Below are 23,357 nucleotides of genomic sequence, written 5' to 3' on the forward strand. Positions count from 1 at the left end.
CACTTATTGAACTATATCCTTTTCTGGATGTAGTTCAAAACATGATAACATGGTAAAATGGTGCCAGCTATAGGGAAGAGTGGTGGGGAGGCAAAGAAACTTGAGGAGGAAAAAGAGGATGATGGCATGGCCATGAAAAGGGGCTGGTTTGTTCCCATTTGAAGTGTTTAGAAGCTGTGCCTTTAGTGTTAACTAATACAGGCACTTGTTTGCCTCAAGCAATAACATCTAGAAGGTGAGAACCTCTCACTGCAATGAGGTATTGATTCTGGAATCCGGGGAGAGCCATACTGCCAGATTTCAGTCAATTGCTTGAGTAGACTATCCTAAGATGTGCTTACCCTATAATTTCCACCCCCACTCCTCCCAAGTTTCATCACCTGTATAGGTCTTGTACTGAATGCATAAATAATATGCTTTATTGCAACTTCTGTCATCTGTACTCTTTTAGATCAGCAATTACACTTTTCCTATAACCTTTATTTTGCTTCAGTAGCGTGATACATAATGTTGGAACCATGCCCCTGGGTTTGGGCTGAGCTTAGTGTAAGCCAGCGTTGTAAGTGCTCGTCCCTGGTGTTGATATTTTTTATCTCAAAGTCAATATTTAGCTGTTTATCCTGCTCCTGATTCTGAAGATGCTCTGTTTTAGGGATTATGGCACAGTAATGCTGATGCCTGTCAGGATGTACGTGACCTCTGCAAGGCACTCTGGGGATGGTGCTCATAGTGCAGCAAGAGTGCTCCGTGCTGTGTGGGCTTTGTGCAGAAATACAAAGAGCCGCATGGGCAGAGGAATGTGGGATGATTTCCACAACCCTTCTAGCTTCTTGTGTAGTGAGGGAACTCCAGCTTCAAAAGCTGCTATTCACTAGCCCTTCCACCATCAGTGAAATCCATTTGCAAGATGCTAAACCTGACAAATGGCCATGAACTGGAACATTAAGGCAAGGGAAACACTGGATGTGTTTTCAAAGCTGTGTAAGCAGCTGTGGCTCATTGATCTTGCTTGATGGTGCAGGCGCATCACACAATGTCAGCATTTTTCTTGGCTCACTATCATTTAGCAGAAAAGGTCACCTTTTAAACTTTCTAGTTATAGACTTTGTCATGACAAGTGTCTCACGAACATGGCTGACAATTTTGCCAACTGTGGAACAAGGGGTCTTAGCTTTGAGCGATGACTACATCTCCTTCATGTTGGCTCTGGAGTTCTTATTAATCATTGTGATTCAGGGCTTTCTACCATTCTTGGATACGCTTCGTCAGTTGGTCTTCCTTTAGCACAGTCCTCTTCCATCCATTTTTTTAAAAATATGACATATTTTCTGCAGCGTATTTCAGTGGATGATCTCAAAGTACTCAGGTTGTGGGCCTTGATGTGCAAATTTTTAGTTTCATATGTGGTTCCCAGTGGAAGTTTACTTGCCTGGGTATGCAGCTCAGGGTTTTGTCCCACTGAAGGCTTGTCTGTTTGAAAGAGCTTACCAGCATAATTATATATGCATATAATAACGATGTAAGTCTTAAACTTCTGTTCAAGTAGGTTTTCCCCAGGCTTGTTTAGAGTGGCCAAAATAAACCCCCAACCCTTGCTTTGGATAGATTTTGAGGGCTTGTCCAGGCTTTACAAACCTCTGATTGTCTTAAAGATTAAATGCCCCTGACCACAGGGCCAGAAAACAGCACGTGAGTCACAGCTCACTTGGGATTACCGTGGAGTCCGGTGCGGTGGCACAGATCACTGCTCCCTTGGTACGACTCTGAACACGTGTTACCTGTCAGCATGTCCCTGGAGGGGGTTTGCTAAACATACACAGGTCATTTGTGAATCTTGTACACCATGGTTCCTGCCTGTAAGCTTATTTTAAAATCTGTACAAAACAGATTGCTATGATAGTATTTACAATGATCTGCTAGCTAGACTTTGAGGGCAGCGGTAACAGCTGTCCTGTTACATACTGGAGGGTGCTTCCTTGCCGATAAAAGGTGGTCCTGCAGAGAATGGTCAGCCTGGGCTGGGAGAAATGTGCAACCTGAAGTCAGCAGAGTGGCATTTTGGAGTGTCCCAAAACGTGTGCTCTGCCTCCTCAGTGTGGGGACAAGGTGGCCTGTCCTGCCGCAGGACTGTTGCTCTGAGCTTGGCAGGGCCAGGGGTTTTTTGAAGTAGGCAGTGGAGGAGACGTGATGGTAGCGAGGTGAACGTTCACATCCTGTCCTCGCGCAACGGAGATCGCACGAACGCAGAGAAGCAATGGGCTGGGCCTCAACGGAAATCGCCTGACAGAAAACAGCGGCTGCCCGCCGCTCCGATGGCGCAGGGCACGGAACTTCAACAGGATTCCCGGGGCCGTTTGCCCGCCGCGGTGCTGCAGAGGTCCCGAGCGCGGGCAGCTACCGTGGCTCCGGCTGCGTCCCCCGGTACCGCCGCACCAGCGGGCGGGGCGGCAGCGCTTTTCCGCAGCTGCACCGGGGAAGTCGGGGCCGGGCCCCGCCCCAGGTCTCCTCGCGTCAGCCGGGCCGCCGAACGGGCAGGCGCCGCCGGGCGTCTCGCAGCGCCGGCACCGGCCCCGCGCACCAGGGGGGCGGGGGGCGCCCTGCGCACGCGCCCCCGCAGCCCGCCTTCCCCCTCCTGCTTTTGCGCGTGCGCAGAGGCGGGCCGTTGTTCTCGCGCCGCCCGTGCGCCGTGACGCGGCCGCGGTGACGTTTCGCGCTCCATCTCCCGGCGGCGCGGGCGACGTCACGAGTTTCGGCGGAGGGGGAGGCGGAGCTTTCGGTTGGCAGCAGAAGCGGCGGCCGCCGGCGCCTCACGCCTGACGGGACCCGCAGCCCCGGCCCGGCCCCGCCGCGGCGCCAGCGCTCCGGGGGCACCTTCCCCGCTCCCCTTCTCACGGGCCCGCCCCGGCGCGCGGCTCGCTCCGCGCCGGCCTCGGTGCCTCTTGTCACCCTCCCCGCCGTGCCCCGGCGCGGGCAGGCCCGGGCCCCTTCGCCCCCTCCTCCGAGGGGGTGGGCTCCTCTCCGGAATCCTGGCCGCTCCCTCCGCGCCGCCTGCCCAGCCGGGCCTGCGCCCGCCGCCGCCGGGCAGCGCGGGGGGTCCCTCGCGGCCGCCCGGCCTCCGCTGCGACACAGGTCTGCGCGGGCGGGGGGCTCTGGGGAAGCCGGGCGGGGGGCGGCCCTCGGCGGCCCGGACGCGTGTGTGCGTGTGTCGGGGGTGGGTTTGTCAGCGCGCCTTGGAGGGCGCCGCGGGTGTGGGGGGGCGCTTGGGGCAGCCTCGGCGTCCAGGGGCTGCCCGGGCTCGGGGGAGCACGACCCGCGCTGCCGGGACCGCGGGGGCACCGGGCCGGTGCGGATGGAGCTGCGCGGCGGGGTCGTTGTTTGAGGTGTTGGGGGGCAGACACACGACGTGTTATTTGTGTTACAACTGCAGAGTCTTAAGGTTTCTACGAGCTTTACGAATATTTATATGTCGCTGTAAACCTTCCCGTGATTGCAGTACTGATGCTGTAGTCCCTTGTCTTTAGATTGCTCTGCAGTCATGGCAGTGCCATGAATTGGGTATGTGGGTCAGATGCTGCGAGATATTTTTGTCGAGGGGGAAAAAGTGAATGTTAGATTATTTTTCCCCTTATTGCTTTTGAGGTGCATTGCAGCAACCCACGAGTTTGGTTTTTTCTGGCTTCCTCTCTTGCTTCATAAATCTGGTTTGAGTTTTTGGCTGTGGAATTACTGAAGATCAAAGCGTTAAATAAGCTGAATGCTTCTAAGCTGTATTGTATCATCAAATGTCCTCTGAGAGGGTGGTAAAAGATAATAGAAGCCTGCTATCAAATAAAGGGGATTTCTAGTCCATGCAGAAAACGTTTCTCAGCTACAACATTTCTTTAAACAATGCAGCACATTGCAGAATGTAAGAGGCCTTCAGAAATGTGTTGCTATGTCTATGGCAAAGACGTAGTATCTGCAGAATGAATGTCTACATGCTTGTCTTGCACATCTTGGATTCTCTTGTGACGTAGCACTTATTAGCAGAATACCCTAGAAAGTGTTCTTTCCTATGGAATTCCCTTATGGATAGCTTTAAGGGAACGAACAGCAATGAGTTAGTACTTATGCTACACTGAAAAACCTTAGAAGAATTTTCTTGGTGTTTGTTGTTTTGGTTTTTTTTTCCCCCCTGTACCCTATGACTAAACCTTTCACTGTCATTTGAAAGTAACAGAAATACTGTATGAGGAAATTTTACTTTCATGTATGCCTTTGCATACTGCGGCTTTGTAAATAGCTGCTTTCCTCAGAAACATAGTAAAAAATCAGAACTTGCTATAATTCCTGTGTTCTTTACACTTTGTGTTCCATCATGGTTGCCACTGAAATGTATTGAACCAGAACATTGATTCAGATGATGAGGCTCTATATAATTAATTAGATTTTTTTTTAATCAGGGTTTTATTGTAAAGCAGAATAGCAAACTAACATTTGTCAAACTGGCTCGTTGCTGGAGAAAAATCTGTGTACAGTTTGTCTTGATGAACTCCGTGTCAGTGGTTTACCTGGCGCTAACAGAAGACTACGGTGAAGAAAGCAGATATTTCTCAATTGCTTGTCTTGGCTTGCTGAGATTTCTAAATGGTCAGATGAAACTTTTTCTAAGGTAGCTGTGGGAGTTGGTAATCTTCAGAGCTTTTATAGTATATGTGAGTAGGCAGGTGTCTGTGAGAAGTAGAATTTATTAACAGAGTGTAACGAGCATTATCTTGTTGTTTAATATCATGGTAGGGTTTTCTTTTTTATGTTGATAAAACTCTAGCTAATTTATGGTAAAAATAAATAACCTTTCAAATTGGTCATAGACTCATCAGTGGTTCATTGCTGTGGTTCTTAGGAAAGCCAGTCAATGGGCAGGCTGTGGAATTTATAGCCAATTGAGGCTAAATGCAGAAGACTCAATGTTTTATAATAAAAGATAAAGTTTTCTTCTGGAGAAAGCAAGAAAGTTGGTCATGCTCTAAATTCATGTTTACAGTTTTTACTTTACTTTTTTTTTCTTACAGTTACCTAAAATACAGAGTTAATATTTTGGTATTAATCAGAATTATTGTTTTTTAAAACCATATCATTATTAATAAGCATTTATGCAGAAGTTCTTGAGAAAAGCTCTGCATATTAGCAGTCTTAAGTTTAAAGTTTTTGTCTTTTATCTGTATTACTTTTACTGCAGACTGACTTTTTACATCAGCAAGCTAAGTCAAAAGTAATGAGTAACAGCTAATTTATTTTTGTGACATGTTGTTCAGTGGCTCTCAAACTGATCATTCTCTGAACTGAAATTAATGTTTTCTTATAAAATGCAACCTGAGAATGATAATAGAGTGATTTCCTTCATTGATTCCCTCTCCCCCAGCAGACACAGCCAAAGGTGTTCTGATCTATTGAGAGGTACAAATCTGGTCTGGAGTAATTAACGTATTTTTCTAATAATTCCCTTTTAGATCTCTGCTGTTAAGATTATCCTCTGTTTAGATGACTATTTGGAGAAAAATAAATGAATGATGAAAATATGGCTGATCAATGTAATTAAGTACATGTTACTTTTGCAGAGCTTATTTTCATACATATGACAAACTCATGTAAATAGGTATGTTGACTAGTGACTCTACCTAGGTTTAAGCTTTAAAAATCCTGAAGTAGAACTGACATGGTATTAAATTAAAAAAAAAAAAGTTCTATTAAGCACACTAATTTTTCCATAGGAGAGAAAAAAATCTTTTTAGAGAAAGAATCAATACTGCAATTGCTATTTTAATATTCTGGTATTTGTAGTGCTAATGAATAGGTCAAAATAGATCATGTATGCTATAATGGCACATTTCTTGCAAAATAACATTGTAAACACAATTGCTTAGTGGGAACGTGTTCAGAATGTGGTGTGTTGGTCGTGATTCTCACTTCTGGATCTTAGCATGAGGTCTTGGTTTACTAATACAGTAATAATAACAAATGCGGCTTATGGCTGTATGTTAACCTAATTTATTAGACTAAACATGCTTGTTTGCAGTTTTTTTGAGATTTTTTTAGTATATTCACCTTAAATGTATTTTTTTAGAAGCTGCAGAGGGTTTGGTGGCAATAAGTGAAGGAAAGATGGAGTTCTGTTAGGATATCTCACTGACTTCCCTCTGTGGGAACCACTGCTCTAGAGACACTTGACCCACAGATGCACATATGGCATAGTTCAGAGCCCAGCTTAATGAGGTCATCTGAAGTTGGACTTGAGCAGGGCCAAAGCAGTGGTATCTGCAGTGTGCTTGAAAAACAGAGTGGAGAATTGGTAGTCTAGGGAAGCCTGTAGAAATGTGACTTTTTCCTGTCCATTTACAAAGTCTCTTACTTAGGTTTACTTCTGTATCTCAAATTATTACATATTTTTGAAATTAGACCAGCGAACTGTAACTTAGTTTTTCACATGAGAAGAAAATAATTTTCTTTAGGCAAAAGGTGTTTTTATTTGCTGCAGTTTTGTTTTCAGCCACTTTTTTCTTTGAGTCCTTCACTGTTTTTCCCTCACTTGGTTCTCTTTCTGTATTTCAGTTCAATATTTTATCAAGTTCTGGGGATTATCTGCAGCAGGAAAAGATGCTGCTTTTGTGTTCTGAGATGTTTTATGCTAAGTATGCTAACAGTCTGACAACAGCAATGTAATAAAATTCAAATGTTTCAGACATTTATATTGCAAAGATCGTACTTTTGAAGCTCAGGTATGATAACAGTTTTCATTTGGATAAATGAAGAAATGATAGATGTGTAAGAAGGGAAGGGACTTAATTAGGTCAGTCTCTACTCTGAGGCAGGAGCAAATACACTGAAATCATGTCTGACAGACATTTGTCTGATCTGTTCTTAAAAAAAATCAAAAGAGGGGAATGCCACACCCCTTCACTGGTCTATTTATAGCTAGTACATAGCTATCATTATAGTTAGGAGGCTTTTCTTAATATTTAACTTAAGTCTGTTTTGGGGCTAGTTAAGCCAGTTAGTTCTTGTCCAACTATTATTACTCATGCAAGATTATGATTTCTGTAGTTTTTGCACCAACTGTTTGCATATGTGAAGACTGTTCCTCTATCTCCTTTTATTCCAGACCTCTCCTTACTAAACTGTGCAAACAGGCCTTTTCTTCACAGGTCATGTTTTTTCAAGACTTTTGTTGTCCTTCACTATCACTGGACTCTGTGTGATTTGTCTGTATCTTTTTTCAAAGTTCCCCAAAGTCTTACAGCAACAGATAATTAATTTACTCTGAGTTGCAGCAGAAGTGACATGACAGCTTTGTTAAAATGTCATTCTTGGGTGTGTGTGCGAAGGTATGGTTGGTTCTTGTGTGGTGGTTTTTGGCTCCTGCATTTGTTAACACTGGAGTTTGTGCTAGTGTTTGTTAAATCAGGTATCTCTTCATATATACGAGTTTGAGTTATCTTTCTGAAGAATAGAACACTACACTCCATTTATTTCAGGTTAGTTTTCTTATATTCAGGATTTCTAGATTCAACAGGATTGCTGTTCTAAAAGTGATTCTGCAGCAAAATATGCAGTTTCTGCTCTTCCCAGCACATACAGTCCCTGTGGCTTTTGAACATGAGCCTGCTCTACAACAGGAAACTTGATTGAGAACAAGTTTTCCTAGGGTTAGATGCAGCTTCTGTCAACAAAAATGTGTCTTTAGCAATATACTTTGTACATGTTCTGCCTTTGAAATAAGTAATATCACTGAGATAACTTCTGTCAGTGTAACTGTACCTGAACAAGCCTTTTGCCATTTTGAGATGTCATACAGTTCAATGACATAGTAGAAGAAATTCTTATCCTATAGGCATGCTTGATTGGAAGAATTGCAGAGCCAGCTATGAAGCAGATGTGTTCAACATGTTCACTGGCTTTACTCCATTTTATTTGACTTATGTAAATTATTTTATCCATAATTTTTGTGGCTAGATCACAGATGTGACAAATTGTGTGATTCTTTCAGCAGTGCTGCCTTCACAAAATACGAAACAGACACCAATAATGATTACTAAAGAAGGCTTTTAGGTTCTTGCATGAAGAATATAATAGAATACTGGATTGGAAGGGGTCACAAGGATCATCTGGTCCAAACTTTCCTGGTAAAAGCATGGTCTAGACAAGATAGCCCAGCACCCTGTCTAGCTGAATCTTAAAGGTGTCCAATGTTGGAGAATCCGCCGCTTCCCTGGGGAGATTATTCCAATGGTCGACTGTTCCTATTGTGAAAAATTTTCCTCTTGTGTCCAGTCGGAATCTCCCCAGGAGTAACTTGTACCCATTGCCCTGTGTCTTCTCCATGTGACTCCTTATAAAAAGGGAGTCTCCATCTTCCTTGTAGCCACCCTTTAAATACTGGAACACTGTGATAAGGGCTCCCCTAAGCCTTCTTTTCTCAAGGCTGAACAAGCCCATTTTTCTGAGTTTCCCCATACAGCAACTTCTCAGTCCTTTGATCATCTTTGTGGCCCTTCTCTGGACCATCTCCAGCCTGTCCACATCATTTTCATGTAGTGGAGACCAAAACTGAATGCAGTATTCCGGGTGTGGCCTTACATGTGCTGAGTAGAGCGGGATACTGACGACTTTATCTCTGCTGGTGATGCCCTTGCTAATGCTGCCCAGCGTGCCCTTGGCTTTCTTTTCTGCAACAGCACACTGGTCACTCACATTGAGCTTGTTGTCCACCAGGACCTCCAGGTCCTTTTCCAAAGAGCTGCTCCCCAGCTGGATAGATCCCAGCCTGTGCTGCTCTCCTGGATTATGTTTTCCCAGGTGCCAAGACCTTATACTTGTACTTGTTGAACTTCATGAAGTTCTTGTTAGCCTACTCTTTGAGTCTATCCAGGTCATCCTGCAGGATGGCTTTCCCTTCTGAAGTGTCCGCTTCCCCACTCAGTTTGGTATCATCAGCAAATTTCATCAGGATATGCTTCATTCCATCATCCAGATCACTTATGAAGATGTTAAAAAGTGTTGAGCCCCATATTCATCCCTGGGGAACCCCACTTGTGGCAGGCTGACAGTTTGAAGAGGAGCTATTTACTTCCACACTCTGGGTACAACCTTTCACCCAGTTCCCTATCCACAAAATTATTTTAAAATAATTTAGACAAGAGAGTTCTGTAAATGCCAGCAGTTTGAATGCCATGTTACCAAAATTATAACAATGGGAACTATAGTCTCACCTTTGAAAACTGGAAAACATCTGGATCAAGCTGTTGTTTGAATTAAAAAAAGAAAAAAAAAGATAAATACTGACACAAGCAGTAATTAAGCTTCTGAAGAAGACATTCTATTGAAGAATGTGAGAATTGTCACCCTAAATATTAACTGCTGAAAACTGATTGGTAAAGCTCAACATGTATTTTATTGTTGTTTGTCACAAAGACTGTGTATATTTTTAGCAGTGCCACAGATATTTTAACTTCAGCGTGAAAATTTGTATTAAAAAAAAAAAATGGCAAACCCTCAAACCTTCAGACACTTGTGTGTGTGTATGTGTGTAATGGCTTGATGATAACTGAATGAGTAGGAAGTAGAAAGAAAAGAGTTTATTGTGCTACTGGTGCCAGTAAGTGCAGTAACTTCTGGCAGGGATGAGGTGGATAGTGTAATGAATGACTTTTTAAGCTGCTGCAGCAAGTTCCTTTAGAGAATATCTATTAAGACTCTCTATGATATTGATGCTATCATGAATACCAAATGAGACTTTCAAGTGAAAATGAAAATGGTTTTGGTGAAGTGGCTGACAAGTTTTAGGTAAAATCTTAATCTGTAATGAAATCAGACAAAACATAATCCAATATTCTTCCTCTAGTGGTAAGCATGAATGCTTACAGAAGAGTGAGAACAGGACTTACATATATAATATGTAGCTTGAATATTCTTTCAATCCCTAACTATTTTCAGTAAAGTTCTGTTCTAAATCTGATCTAATTTCTCTGTAGCTAGTAACCTTTGGGTTTTTATCCCTCCTTGTGCCAACACCAGCTGTGGCTGTCATATGTTTTCTATATTTTAAGTGATTTATTCCTGCAAAGGTCTGTCTTTTTTCCTCTGCTGTGTCTACAAGAAAGCCTTTGGCGAGACTTTTCCAGCACTGAAAATCCAAGTAGACCGTGATACTGAGTTCAGCTCTTATTACACATGCTCAGAATGCACCAAGAGATTTGAAAGTGGGGATCTCTTACTGGAACAGCCATATTTATTCTTCCCTGCTCTGTCACAATTGTCCATAAGTCCATTATTTCTGGTTTATTTGTTACAGGTCACAATTAACTGTTTACAGTTCCATGGAATCCCTGCATTACACATGCCATATTTTAAAAAGATCCAAATCTGTGCAGTGGCCAAGAGGGTTTGTTCCAGCATGAGTTCTTGTTCCTTTCTTTGTGTTGGTGCAGTACAAGTGTGAGATCAGTTAGATATGCTGATGGTTAGTTAAAACATAAAATTATTTTTTTCAGCTGGATCATCTGTTTGCTCTATATCTCCTGCTTGTCATTGAGGTTCAGCTGGAAAGCAGCAGTTACTGTGGACAAGCAGGAGCACTCTCTTAATAGAAATGCAACCTTAGCAGTGGAACTGTGGTCTTAAAGATGATGATTAGATGTGGGCATGTGCATAGTAATCTGCCCTCTGGAACTTTTGAGTCTGTAGTTAGTTTGCTTTATTAGCTGTATTTATGAGGATTCTTCCATTTTTATCACTTGAGGGAAAAGTATAATTGTATAGCGTTGTAGAATGCCACAATAATGATTTGGTACCCACTGCTAAGGGATGTGCTATGGGAGGTGCAAGAAGGAAACCTTATGAGGATACATGTGTTTGTGTCTTTGCATTTGATTCTTGAATGTTATGACAAAGCTAGGTTTTTGTTGTTGCATTTTTGATTAAATATGAGGGATTGAGGTGTTGTGTGTTTGTGTTTGTTTGGGGTTTTTTGGTTTGTGGTTTGGTTTTTTTTTTTTCTGGTTTGCAGGAAGCTTAAGGTTGTTACCAAAACACAAAGTGAAAAAGAGCTTCTGTACTTGGTAGCTTAGCAATATCATAATGTGTTGGCCTATGTGTATTATCCAGTTTAAAAACAGTGCCTATTGAATATGGATAGCAACTTACAGTTTTGTATGTTTAGACCTCCTCAGTGAGACCTGCTGGCTACAAAAATGATGCACAATGATATCATACATGTTGTAAAAAAAAATTTGGATTTCAGATATCTTAAATATTCTGTGTTAGTGTATTATGAGATTCTTTTGCATTTTATGTTGTTATTATTGGTGATAGAAATAATTGAATAAATGTCTGAATGAATGTACAGAGTTAATTTGAGTTACAATGGGGAGAGAGCACATGGGGTATTGAACTAGAAATATTGGAGTGCAAGCTGGGAAAGGCATTTTAGGCAGGAGCTCCATGTTATGGTGTGTTAATGTGGTGGGAAAACTTGGTGGCAAGATAGTGGAAGAAGATGAGAAAAATCAATTATATTGTACTCTGGATTTCATCATTGTTTCACTGCTTTATGTAGTGTGCAGGAAGAACTGTGCTTTGAGGAATGAATAAGACTATGTATAGTGAAGGCTGTTAACTGAGGATTCCTCCTTGATTTGTTGCAAAATGTGGAAGATGTATAGCAAATGAGACTGAGATGTCTTCACAGTCAAGACACGAAAATGTCTCTAGAGAATTAGATTCTGTCCTTGCTGGTGTCACAGTAAGATAGCAGGCAGATCATGTTAATCAGAAATGTTCATATGTATTATATTCAGTTTATTTGGTACTTGATTTGAAATGATAGTAGTGTGATATGTGGCTGTGATTAAAACTCCCAACTGTGAAATCGCTCAGTTTTGCTCTGAATGGAAGATGCTGACAAATGTGATAGTCATATTGAAGAAAAACAGAGTTTCTCAGTTTTAGCACCTGAAGATAGATACTGAAACTGGCTGTAGAAATAGAGAGTGTGTTTGTTTCTCTGGCTTATTTTCCCAAAGAGTTGTCTTTCAACCCATCATTGTCATTGAACTGGAAGATGAACTGAAAAGGAAAGAACTGGTTACTGGAGTTTAAGGATGTCCTTTCTTCTGTATGTTCTCAAAAGCAGAATCTGACTGAGTTGTATGTAATTGCTCTCTTACATTAAGTGAAATGTTCCATTTGTTTACAGTAGTCAGTTACTGCTGGAAGCCTGCTTTTTGCTCATATATTTTATTTTTTGCTTAAAGAAAAATGTGCATAGATTGTAAGTGGTTTGTGATAGGTTTACTTTTCTAGTAATGGTTACTCTTAAAATTTGTCACTGGTTGTGGCATGGTCTTCCATTCTAAAGGTTGTGATGATTACAGGAATCACCAATGCCAGTAGTGCTGGTAAGAATAAGTTTGCTTACTGTGTACCATTAGTTCTTTGGCTTAACTGAGATCTTGAATTCTGTCACAAGGAAGAGAGAGATACTACATTCTTCTAAGGTATATGCTGTGGACTGTCTGTGATACAAAAAAAAAAATCCTCTTGTATCATCTTGGATAGGGGACGTGCAGTTACATTTGTAGTGGGGAATGGTTTTCATTGTAACACCTTTAGCTGATCTTCACAAATGTTTTGACTTGCCAGTTTTAAGTTTGGAGTAAAGCTTACCTTGATGCCACTTGTAACAGTTTCAGAAGGGGTCTCCAAATGACAGCAGCAGGTGCTGAGCTGAGAGCGCTGCTGAAATTTTTAGGAGAAACAGAAGGACCTAAATCCATCCGATTGTAACACTTGATGTAGTGCATGTTTCATTGGATTGTATGGATTAAAATTTCATACACCTGTTTTCTTTGGGAAGCCTTTTATGGGGCTACTCATTTCACATAAGATAGTAAATTAGGAAAAAGTTGTGAACATCACAGAAGTGTGTTACTCTGTGTGTTTGTGGGCACTATAATGTTATCTTAATATACTGAGTAAACCTTAAACATTTTTAAGATGTGAATAGCATTCATCAGTTTGTGTAGCATATAGCTTAGTTAATGGTAAGGAATTTGTTCTTCCTAGTATTGTGATGCTCTGAGATGTTCCACTACGGTGATGGTGATAAATTTCCAAGACTCCAGAGTGATTTGGAGGCAGTGATGCAGTTATTTGTAGCCCAGTGAACTGTGTCTATTACTTTTTAACATACTTTTGTGAGAAAATCTGGTCTTAGATAAGAGTAGAGGAGTATGAGCAGTTGATTTCTAGCTAGTATGTTCTGTTGCAAAATTGGCAACACTAAAATATTTTGCAAGGTGTCACTGTGGCATCTGTCCACAAGTTTCAGATGTTGCGACCCTTCCTCAATTTAAAATGCATGTGTTTGTTTCATAATATATTTTTCTTGAAACCATGAACAGATCTTAAGAAAGCATCAAGATTTTGAAGGCAGATTTGCTTGATGTATCAGCAACGTCATTGTTCAGCCAGGTCGAGCAATGGGCTGTCAGAAGGAGTGCTTTGGCTGCTGCTGAGGCAATAACAGATACAGGAAATTGAGAGGTTCTGTAAAACTTGAATTAGCTGAAGAAAGATCTTGTTGAGGAAGGTAGATGCTTTTTGGTTTTGAGGCCAATTACAGTCTTATCTTTTCTATGTACTTGAAGTGGAGTGGTCTTATGAAGGGTTAGCCAGTAGAGGCTCTTGATGCCATTTGGAAAGAAGAGGTTCATTCAAAGCAGGAAACTTGCATTTAAGTGCCTTAAAACTCTAAATATGCTTATCTCTCCCTATCACCTATAAAGGAAGTGTAGGGAGATTAGCTTTCCTAGACTACAGTTACTCTTTGTGAATATTGCTGTGTTAAGATATTTATCTCCAAAGCATAATTTTGCTATAAACTCATCTTGAACTAAATTATCTGCTACTTTACATTTTTATTAGAACAGTCCTTAAAACCTGTGTCCTTGCATTCTCAAACTTGCCAGCACATTTTAACTTTTTCAGGTCAAGATCATTGTTCATCAAGCTGATAAATGTTATATGAAAGTGTCAAATTACAGTTTATAGAACAGCAGGAACTAAAGATTTAATCTGAGTAGAGTGAAGTTTTACTTTTGTTACTGGTTGTGTTGGATCCTTCAGTTCATTCCCAAGTGTATTTCTCAAAGTACTTGGAGGGATAAGCTGCATTTATGGTGCTAGAACTGACGGCACTGCTTTTCAAGGTTTTATCCTCCCTGTAACTGGGAAGTCACCATCCATAATTAGAAGTTGTATTTTATGCAAGTCTGGTGTGGTTGGTCTTTTGGTATTGTCTTTTAACTTTGGAACGAGTACAGCTAGTAACCATTCTTTTCAGAAAAATAGACAAATATCAAATCATGTCTGTAGCTGTACAGATAAGGTAAAAAAATCAATGTGGTCTTGTGTGCTAAATTAGATATAAATTAACTTTTTTTGCTTGCAAGGAAGATTTTGATAAGTTTTCAGTTTAAGAAATTTCAAGTCTGCACGTTGTTGAGGTACCTGATACATCTCTAACAGCAAAGGTACTGATGCTTCAGCCATCCCGCACTTGCTGCCTGCAGTCTTTCTGATACTCTGCACTGAATGCTGTATCTGTAGGTAGTGTACAGAAGCAAGATGGCTTCTGCATACACTGCATTTTTATACACACATTCCATTATCCCTCTTTAATCTTGTATTGCACTTATGTTAGATAATTACACATTGCGATATAATAAGTCTTCTGAATTGTCTCTTGCTAAGACTGTCCTGTCTTGCAGCTGCAACTTTTTTCCATTTTCCTAAATAATCTTGTTTATGTCCAAATGCATTCCATGCAGAAACATTATCGAATACATGTAATAAAACACGGTATTTAGACGTATATAAAGTACAACTTCTAATTATGGGTGGCGCACTCTTGGTTGCAGAGAGTGTAAAAGTTCAAAAAGCAGTTCTGTCAGTTTTAGCACCATCAATGCAGCTCATCTCTTAAAAAACCCAATTATTAAACACACTAAAAATTAATATTAAATGGGGGAAAAATCACGATAAATAGTGATATTTATTTAAAAATACTTAACTGTGTTTAAATACATTTTGTTGGACTGTGACTGCATTTAAACATGATTCAGGTCATTTGCCTAAGCTGTAACTTGTTGCACTAGGAATCATGCTCATTATTTTTTTCTGTTAAATAGGAATATGGATCTCAAAATATTTTATTTTAATCTATCAATTGAATTTTCTGTTAGTTGATTGAAACTTTAAAACAAATAATTAAGATGTCATGATATTTAGGAAAACACGCTGGAAAAACTTAAGCAAGGTAATTTCTGTTCTGTTAACTAATCTGTAATTATTTCAAGAAGCCTTATTTTACTGGACAGTAATAATAATCTTTGAAATCATGGTATTTACTGTGTGTTTGCTTTTAAGTCCATGGTAGACACTGAGCTAAGAATTATATTATTTTAGTTTCAATTGATGTGGAGGTAAATAATCAATAGCTCTTTCACCCCTTCCTTTATCTTTCTTAGTTATTTATACAATAGTTAGAATCCACTAGAACCTTGTTTTCTAGGTATTTCCAAATATTTGCAAGAATGGTTCAGAAAACTGAACCACTAATTTTATGAAGAGACTTACTTAGGCTCTTAAAAGTCCCTGGATCTTTAATTTAAGATGTTTGATCTGAAGTATATTACAAATAGCGCACTGTATCTCTGTGTTGTTGTTGTGGATGGTGAAATTTCTATTCCAGTAACACTGTGCTGTGGTTTGGATACATCCTCTTGGTTTTTTTCAAAACCAGAACAAAAAAATGGATGCTGGCTATTTCTTCCTGTTTTTCATCACCACTTGCTATTTCACCATCTAAAGTCAGTAAAACACATGTATCAGAGTTTTCCCCGCCCCCTCCACCCCCCAATGTATTTTTATTAAAAATAAAATTTTTTATTAAAAAGTCTGCTAGCTTTGAACGAATCATAGAATATTTTGGGTTGGATGGGACATTCAAAGCTCATCCAGTCCAACCCCCTGCAATGAGCAGGATTATCTTCACCCAGATCAGGTTGCTCAGAGCCCCGTCCAGCCTGGCCTGGGATGTCTCCAGGGATGAGGCATCCACCACCTCTTTGGTCAGCCTGGGCCGGTGTTTCACCACCCTCATTTTAAAAAATTTCCTCCTCATGTAGCCTGAATCTCCCCTCTTCTAGTTTAAAACCATCACCCCTTGTCCTGTCATAACAGGCCCTGCTAAAAAGTCTGTCCTCATCCTTCTTACAGGCCACTTTTAAGCATTGAAAGGCTGCAGTAACGTCTCTCCAGAGCCTTCTCTTCTCCAGGCTGAACAATCCCAACTCTCTCAGCCTGTCCTCACAGGAGAGGTGTTCCAGCCCTCTGATCATCTTGGTGGCCTCCTCAATGAGTTGGATGACATTGTTTTATGAAGCTCATTATGCTGATAGACGTAGCTGGCTCATGCTGTTATCTGTGTAAGATTATTTGGTGTCTGTACAAGACGTTAAAATAACTTGGGGTTCTGAATAAACTGGTTTAATTACAAGAGACTGAGAAACTCAGGGCAAAGTTTAGAAGTATGTTGACCAAGCTACGTAAATCAGAACAAGACTTAAAATAAATAAACCCAGGAAATAAACCAGAAATGTTCTTTCTGCAAAGGAGTATTTTATGTGTTTATGTTCCTTAATCTGTGGTAATTCTAGTGGTAGAAGGCTGTAGTTCAGCTGTTCAGGATAGGATTGTTGAATGATGGAAAAGCAAGCAGTAAGGGGAAAACCAGAAGATAATAGAGTTTCTATCTGATACTGGCTAAGTCCAGGACAGGTAGTCAGTCCTGAATTACTGCCCTGGTTGTGAGAGATGCTGCTCCAGATTGTCTCTCTTCCTTGCTCTGGGGCATCAGCTGGCAGAGCTTGATGGGTTCTGCTGGTTTGCCAGTTTTTCCTAGCACAGCAGAATTAGGTGGACCCACTCAGTGTATCCTGTCCAGTGCAATTAATGTCCATATCACAATAAATTAAGGGGAGAACGAAGTGCTTCAGAATAGAAGGAGGCACGTGACAGAGGAAGAACCGAAGAGGAGAATATTAATGGTCTGTGGCTCATGCCCTTACTGTTGTGCTGTTGATAGGCAAGATCCCTCCCTGCCAAGTTTCAGACCTTAAGATTCCTTGAGGTGTGCAAGAAGGCTGGAATCAGATGTTAAAACATCTTTTTTCTAAGAATCTTTCATCTGTTCATTCCCCTCCAATATATTTTAATTTCAAAAGATCCCTTAGTACTGTGACAGGAAGAGTATTTGTTATTTTATTCACCAGTTAAACTTAATTTCTTATGTTCCAGATTTGAGTCACTGAGTCCTATTTTTTCATTTCTTTGTTTTACAAATGCTACCTTAATTTATCAATGTGTCATTGGCTTTTGATTTGGACTGATTTAATCTCTCCCCTTTCTATTTTACCTGTGAACACCTTTTTTATGTATTATTACAATATGTTAAAGATTTGAATGTTTCTAAAACTGAACTCAGGTCTGTGTTTTTATTACACACTAATTATTAACAGACCTTTCTGTTACCTGTGTAAATATTTCTCTTGTTACTGCACTTTCTTCTCTTTATTCTGTCTTTCATGATCTTGTGTTACTGCTGCTGCTTTCATACTCTTTGAAAGGGGTGGCTTTTTGTCTAGTGTTCATTTGTGCCTATGTCCATATGAAATCCTCTCCTTTATGCCTGTTTCTATGGAGTTACCTTATTTTAGGTATCCTCTAATGTCTCGTAACAATACTGAATTTTCTTCTATGCTTGCCACATTATGTTAAGTTCCTGTCATTTATGCCAACAATTGCTTTGAGCTTTGAAAAAGTCTTCTATAGAAGTTCAGGTTTAGGTATTACTGTTTGCTCTCTTGTTCACAGGCACTATTTTTATTTGATTTTAAATAAAAGACATGACAAGCACTGCTGCACATTATTTTGGTTAAAGGTTAAGTAGGTGTATTTGACTAGGTGATCACTAGAGGTCTTGTCAACGTTGCTTACTGTGATTTGTAAGAGGTTGGCTGCACAAGACCAGGCATTTCATTGTTTAACAGTAACATTTTTGGGGTTAACCCATTTTGTCTGGCTCATTCTTCTTGGTATGAAACAAGTTTTTATAGTCTTACTTTATATTCTCATTATCCATTCCACAGTCTGAAGAATTACCTGTGCGTGCTCACTCGTCATGTTTAACTGGCTCTTTGTTTCATCTGGTTTTGTATAGTCAAGTATGTCTCTGAGTAGCAATGCTAGCAAATTTTGATTTCCTGTCATTTTGGTTTAACTTGCTTATGCCTAATATACTACAATCTCCAATTTAACCTTTACCTGTAATTTGAATAATTATAGTGCATCTTAACTCTTTTGAGTTCACACTGTGTCATTTTACTTTGATGCAAGAATGGGGAACTATGTATCCTCAGACTGATTTATTTTAGTGAAAATTTGAATGGAATGAACATCATTAAGATTCCTGTCCCACTATTGGGACAAGTTTGGACTCCAAAAGTGTAAGGCACCTTTCTGTGTAGGTGAAGTGTTGCTGTTTAAGTCTGGTTTCCTTATGAAGTCAGGTTAAAACAGATTCCTTACTTCACTGTCTTTTTTTGGTTGATTTTTAACATACTGCGCAGCATGAAACCTGGCTTATGTTCTTGAGTGCTTTACTGTTCTCATCTGATTAGTTTATGCTCTCATTGTAGCCCTAGCTAATTTTACTCTTTAAGAATTGGACTTGTGTTATGGAGTTGGATGCTGTAGAAGCCATTTCATTTCTGCACATTATATGTCTCTGTATTCCACAGAACTAAACCCCTCTTTCTAGCACACTTAAAAAACATTCACCTCATATAGCATTTGCTTGCTTTCTTCCTCTGCTGTGTGGGAGTAAAGCTTGCTTTTTTTCTTTTTTTTTTTTTAATCTAGCTGGCAAGTTTTTCAATGTGACCAAGTCGGTCATGAGAGACAGTGTAATATGTGTGCTGGTGTTTGTGTACTGTAATCTCTTGGTAACTGACAGGCAGCTTAACCCTGTTGCATTTATTATAGGAGAAGTGTGTGCATATGGACAACTAGCTCGGAGTATTTGGACAGAGGGGTTATTGGCCACGTGACTTATTTGCCCTCAGGCTTCTGTTTCATTTGTCAGGAGAAAGCCAAAAACAATTTCCAAGAATTGCCTAGATATTTTCTTCCTTCAGCGGCTTTCTCAGATCCTGAAAGACTCTGAGGAAGGTGGCTGGCGGGAAGTGATCATGAATATGAATCAGCATCTCTCCACCCTTATATCCAAAATGCTGTTGCTAGGATATATTTTTCTTTGTTTGCTACTCTTATCACGTCATCACCTTTTTGAAATTCACCCTCTGTCATCCTTTCTTTAATTACATTCAAATTGAAGCTGCTTGTGTTTCTCTGCAAGACCTTGACATAATCTCATTCTACCTTTGCCTCTGCTCTTGTGTTTTGTTGCCTTTGCTTCTCCTGAATCTTTCTGAGTTCCAGATTTCCCTGTTGTTCTTTGTTTTTGTCCTGGATTGTCAGCTTCTCTGTGTGTGTTTTGCTAACGCTACTTTATAACCAGGGATTAGGATATGCTTTTTTCCCTGTCCACTGAGTGTATTTTGTTTTGTTGCTTAAAAAATGTTGATTTTTGTCATCTTTTTTACTCCATCACCCTGTTATTATAGTCCACTGCAAAAATAAGCAGTTAAAACCAAAAGTGTTTTCTCATTTCACAGAGGTCAAATCTTAATAAAGTTTGATCTGGGTCACCTGTTTAATTGAAGTTTTAATGCTGTTAGCTTGGTTTGGAAGTCACACGGAATGCTAGCCAAAAGATTGTTAAGATGTTTAGTTTGCGATTAATTATACTTTATACATGAACAGAAAGAATTTTAGTTAAAAGGGATGATAACATGGGAAGTCCATAAGTTATTCAGAGAAATTCAATTTTTCTAGGTTTTTATTTTCTTTCTTCTAATTAATAAGAAGGACATGGAAGAGAAAAGTGGTTGCTCACTCAGTAGCTTATGTTCTTCTAATAAGGGATGCCACAGAGTAATACTAAAGAATGAATTCTTGTAGCTGGAGGAACTTGCGGAAGATGTTTCCTAAGATATTTCTTTTTTTCTTCAGCTTGCCTGTCCTGTATCAGCTGTGTAGCTCAAATATCCTGAGCTTCCAAGTTTGGTTATTTCAGCTAGGTTGAGGAAGGACATCTGGAGTATTTTTGTTTGGAGATATAACTTGTTCTTCTTTTCTTAGTGTGGCAGAAGATTTAAAATGCTTCACAGAACTTTTGTATTTCTTTGAAATGCTTACAAGGAGGTATTGCAAAACTACTTTATCTAAAGTCATGAAACACATTTTTATGTTTAATGTATTAGACAGCTAATTAAATCAGACATTTATGAAAATAACACTAGCTCTCATTTTAAGACTGTTGGATCAAATACAGAATTAAAATGTTTTATAAGCACTTCAGTGAATAATTCTTTGGAAGATCCTCCAAAACTACTGCTGATACAAAAAACATGTAGGAAATAATTGAATATATATTCTGTTTAGCTTTTTTGACTCTTAGGGATGCAAAAGAAGTAAAGAATCAGAGGTGGGGGGAAAAGTTAGTTGTGTTATTTAAGGCTATAAAACTAGACCCAGTTAACTAAGTAAACCAGATCTCCTGGCATCTAGTGTGAGAACAAGGCCCGAAGATTGTGTCCCTATTTTGAGTGATCTTGGCTACTGTCATTTGGCAAATAAATGGAAATCCAGCCCTTGTTTTCATCTCTGAAGATTAGTACAAATCCAATTCTTTTGTATCTTCATAGTTTTCCTTTTCTGTTATGGAGCAACAGAAGCTTTTTCTTTTTTAACTTTTTTGAAACAGATTTTTCTGTTTCTTCCTGGGAGGAGATGGGTGGCATCGAAGGGCTGGAGACGATGTTAGCAGGAAAAGTTCGGGTTGTGTCTTGAGACTGCGAGTGGCCCTGACCAGATGCACTTCTCACACTTTTGCAGACTTTAATACTTTACAAAGCATTAGACGGGAGGTGTTTTCCCCACACTTGGAAACTGTTTCAGGTACTGTTTTGAGGCTGTCCGTAGACTTGGGAGTATATAACACTGAGTACACTTGAGCCATATTTTCAGCTTTTTTTTAGTTCTAATGCACTCTCAACTGATTTCTGATTGCAGAGTAAGGAAGGGACCTCTGAGTCGTCTTTAGAAGCCTGATCTCTCCTTGTTTGTTATGGAGCTCGAAATAGACAAAAGTAGATGAGCCATCTGATATATAGCTAAAAAGCAGTGTACAGCAGAGGGCTTTATATGGCTCTCAAGTCCAAATTTCTTTCTGAAAAATGTGCCAGAAGTACTTGAAGCTTTCTGGTTCTACTGGTGAAGTGAATGCTGATTAAAAGGTTACTCTCGAAATGAGTATATGAGAGACATGATGCTAGAAACATATGCCTAACTGAAGATGCTCAGAAATCCTTTGGAAAATTGTAATTTTTGTTAGCCAGAAAATTGGCAGAATATTCAAGCAAGGAAATCTGGCTGGTGCCGAAAGAGCTGGCTCACCTCTCCTCTGTTCTCAGCCATGTGCTCCCACATGTGGACCTGTGCTGGTGTCAGGGGTCATTTGACATTGGTAGGGAACTAAACCGTGAGAAAACAAATTCTGTTTAAAAAAAAGAAAATAATTAGTCATATTCTGTTGGTGTAACTCCTTCACTGAACTTGCAGAGAAATGGATCCATTTTATCAGAATGGGGTGGATCTTTCGGCTCTGAGGCAGGAAGATGGATGTTCCACTGCAGCCAGGGAAAGGGAGGAAGAAACAGGCTCTCCCTGCTTGGTGGCAGTGACGGCTCAAGAAATTAGAGAGTTTTCTTCTATGATCTTGCATTGAAAAATCCTGAATTCTTCTTGTGGTAACCTGTATCACAACAAATCTCATTGTCTATTTAGGGATATGTCTTTAGTTTTTTGCTGTTAAGGTCCATAATAGCATACTATAGAAAGGTTATTTTAATTGGTCCTTAATGATTGGGGTTTTTTTTTTTTCTATTTGCTGATGTTCAAGATACTATGATAAGACAGGGTTTGTTCATAAATGTACCTGCTATATTTCTGCTTTTCTGGTTAACTTATATATTAAAAGTTAACGCCTGCTGTCTACCAGAGGCATTTGCTTTCAGAGGTGTTGGGATATCTGTGTAACGGTCTTGAATTATGATGAAGAAAACTTATCAATTGAAGTTTTCTAATTTATGTAATCAGTAGGTATTGATGCCTCTTGATTTGTGCTGTGAGTATCATATGTATTTATATATATGAACTATATATATGTAGTTCTGAACATGGAACTTTGAGTGCCAGGTACAGGAACCTGTAGAAATAGAATCAGTTCTTAATAATCTGATGTGAGTATCCATGTAGTAGAGTGATACGGTTAATTAAGCAACTAACCATAATTTGGGAGCGTAAATAGAGACTAAAATCAGCTTAAGTCTAGCAGAATATTTAATTTGGGCTTTTTGTCTTCTGAAAGTGTATGTTGCTCAGAGCCTAGTGAGGCTTTGGGGACAATATCTGTTCATGTTGTATCTGCATAGGCAATCTTATTTGTAATTTTTATGCATATTTGATATGTAGAATATTAGAAAAAATGTCTGTGAACAAGGAAGAGTTGACTGTTTTGCATGGCTTTCACAACTTCAATAATTGTGTGTTTTTGGTTTTGCATTTTAGGAAATAAAAGAATGCTAATGAAGCAACCATTCCCCTGAAGTTCAGGTTTTCAGGCTCACTGCCATTATGGGTAAGTCTCGTGTGTAATGTGTATAAAAAATTTAATACAATACTTTTCATTTCTACTGAATACTGAAACCATTAATGCAATAGCATTTCTAGGAAATGTGCGCTTTGGCTGTGTAACGTAATGTGACATCTACATGAAAGGCAGTGTTCAGCTGCTTTGCTGCTATTCAAAATACTCCTGTTTTTTTCCATTGGAATATAGCTTTTCTCTCACTATGTGGTAGCTTAAAAATCCAAACATAGGAAATTGAAATTCATGGTATTAAGGTACTGAGCAATATTTACTGTGCTCTGGATGGTAGTGGCTATTGGGGGAAAAAACCCAAAATATATAGTAAAGAATTTTATCGTATCATCATGTGTCATTGCAGTGCAAAGCCAGGACTGTGTAGATTCTGTAACTGGTTGTGTGTGTGTGTTTGTTTTGGGGAGGGGACTGG

At 39.7% G+C, this 23,357-nt stretch overlaps 1 protein-coding gene across 1 annotated transcript in view; it reads left to right on the forward strand.

Annotated features, from left to right (window-relative positions):
* Nucleotides 1-2,877: 2,877 nt before the first annotated feature.
* The window catches only part of MAP3K2 (mitogen-activated protein kinase kinase kinase 2), a 55,121-nt gene continuing 34,641 nt past the window's right edge, over nt 2,878-23,357 (forward strand). Inside the window, exons 1-2 of the mRNA XM_065637528.1 lie at nt 2,878-3,129; nt 22,849-22,918. Of these exons, the coding sequence (XP_065493600.1) occupies nt 22,915-22,918 (4 nt within the window). The 5' untranslated portion in view covers nt 2,878-3,129; nt 22,849-22,914. The remainder of the gene's footprint in view (nt 3,130-22,848; nt 22,919-23,357) is intronic.

The sequence above is a fragment of the Caloenas nicobarica genome, chromosome 6 (assembly GCF_036013445.1).
Source record: "Caloenas nicobarica isolate bCalNic1 chromosome 6, bCalNic1.hap1, whole genome shotgun sequence".
Lineage (NCBI taxonomy): Eukaryota > Metazoa > Chordata > Aves > Columbiformes > Columbidae > Caloenas > Caloenas nicobarica.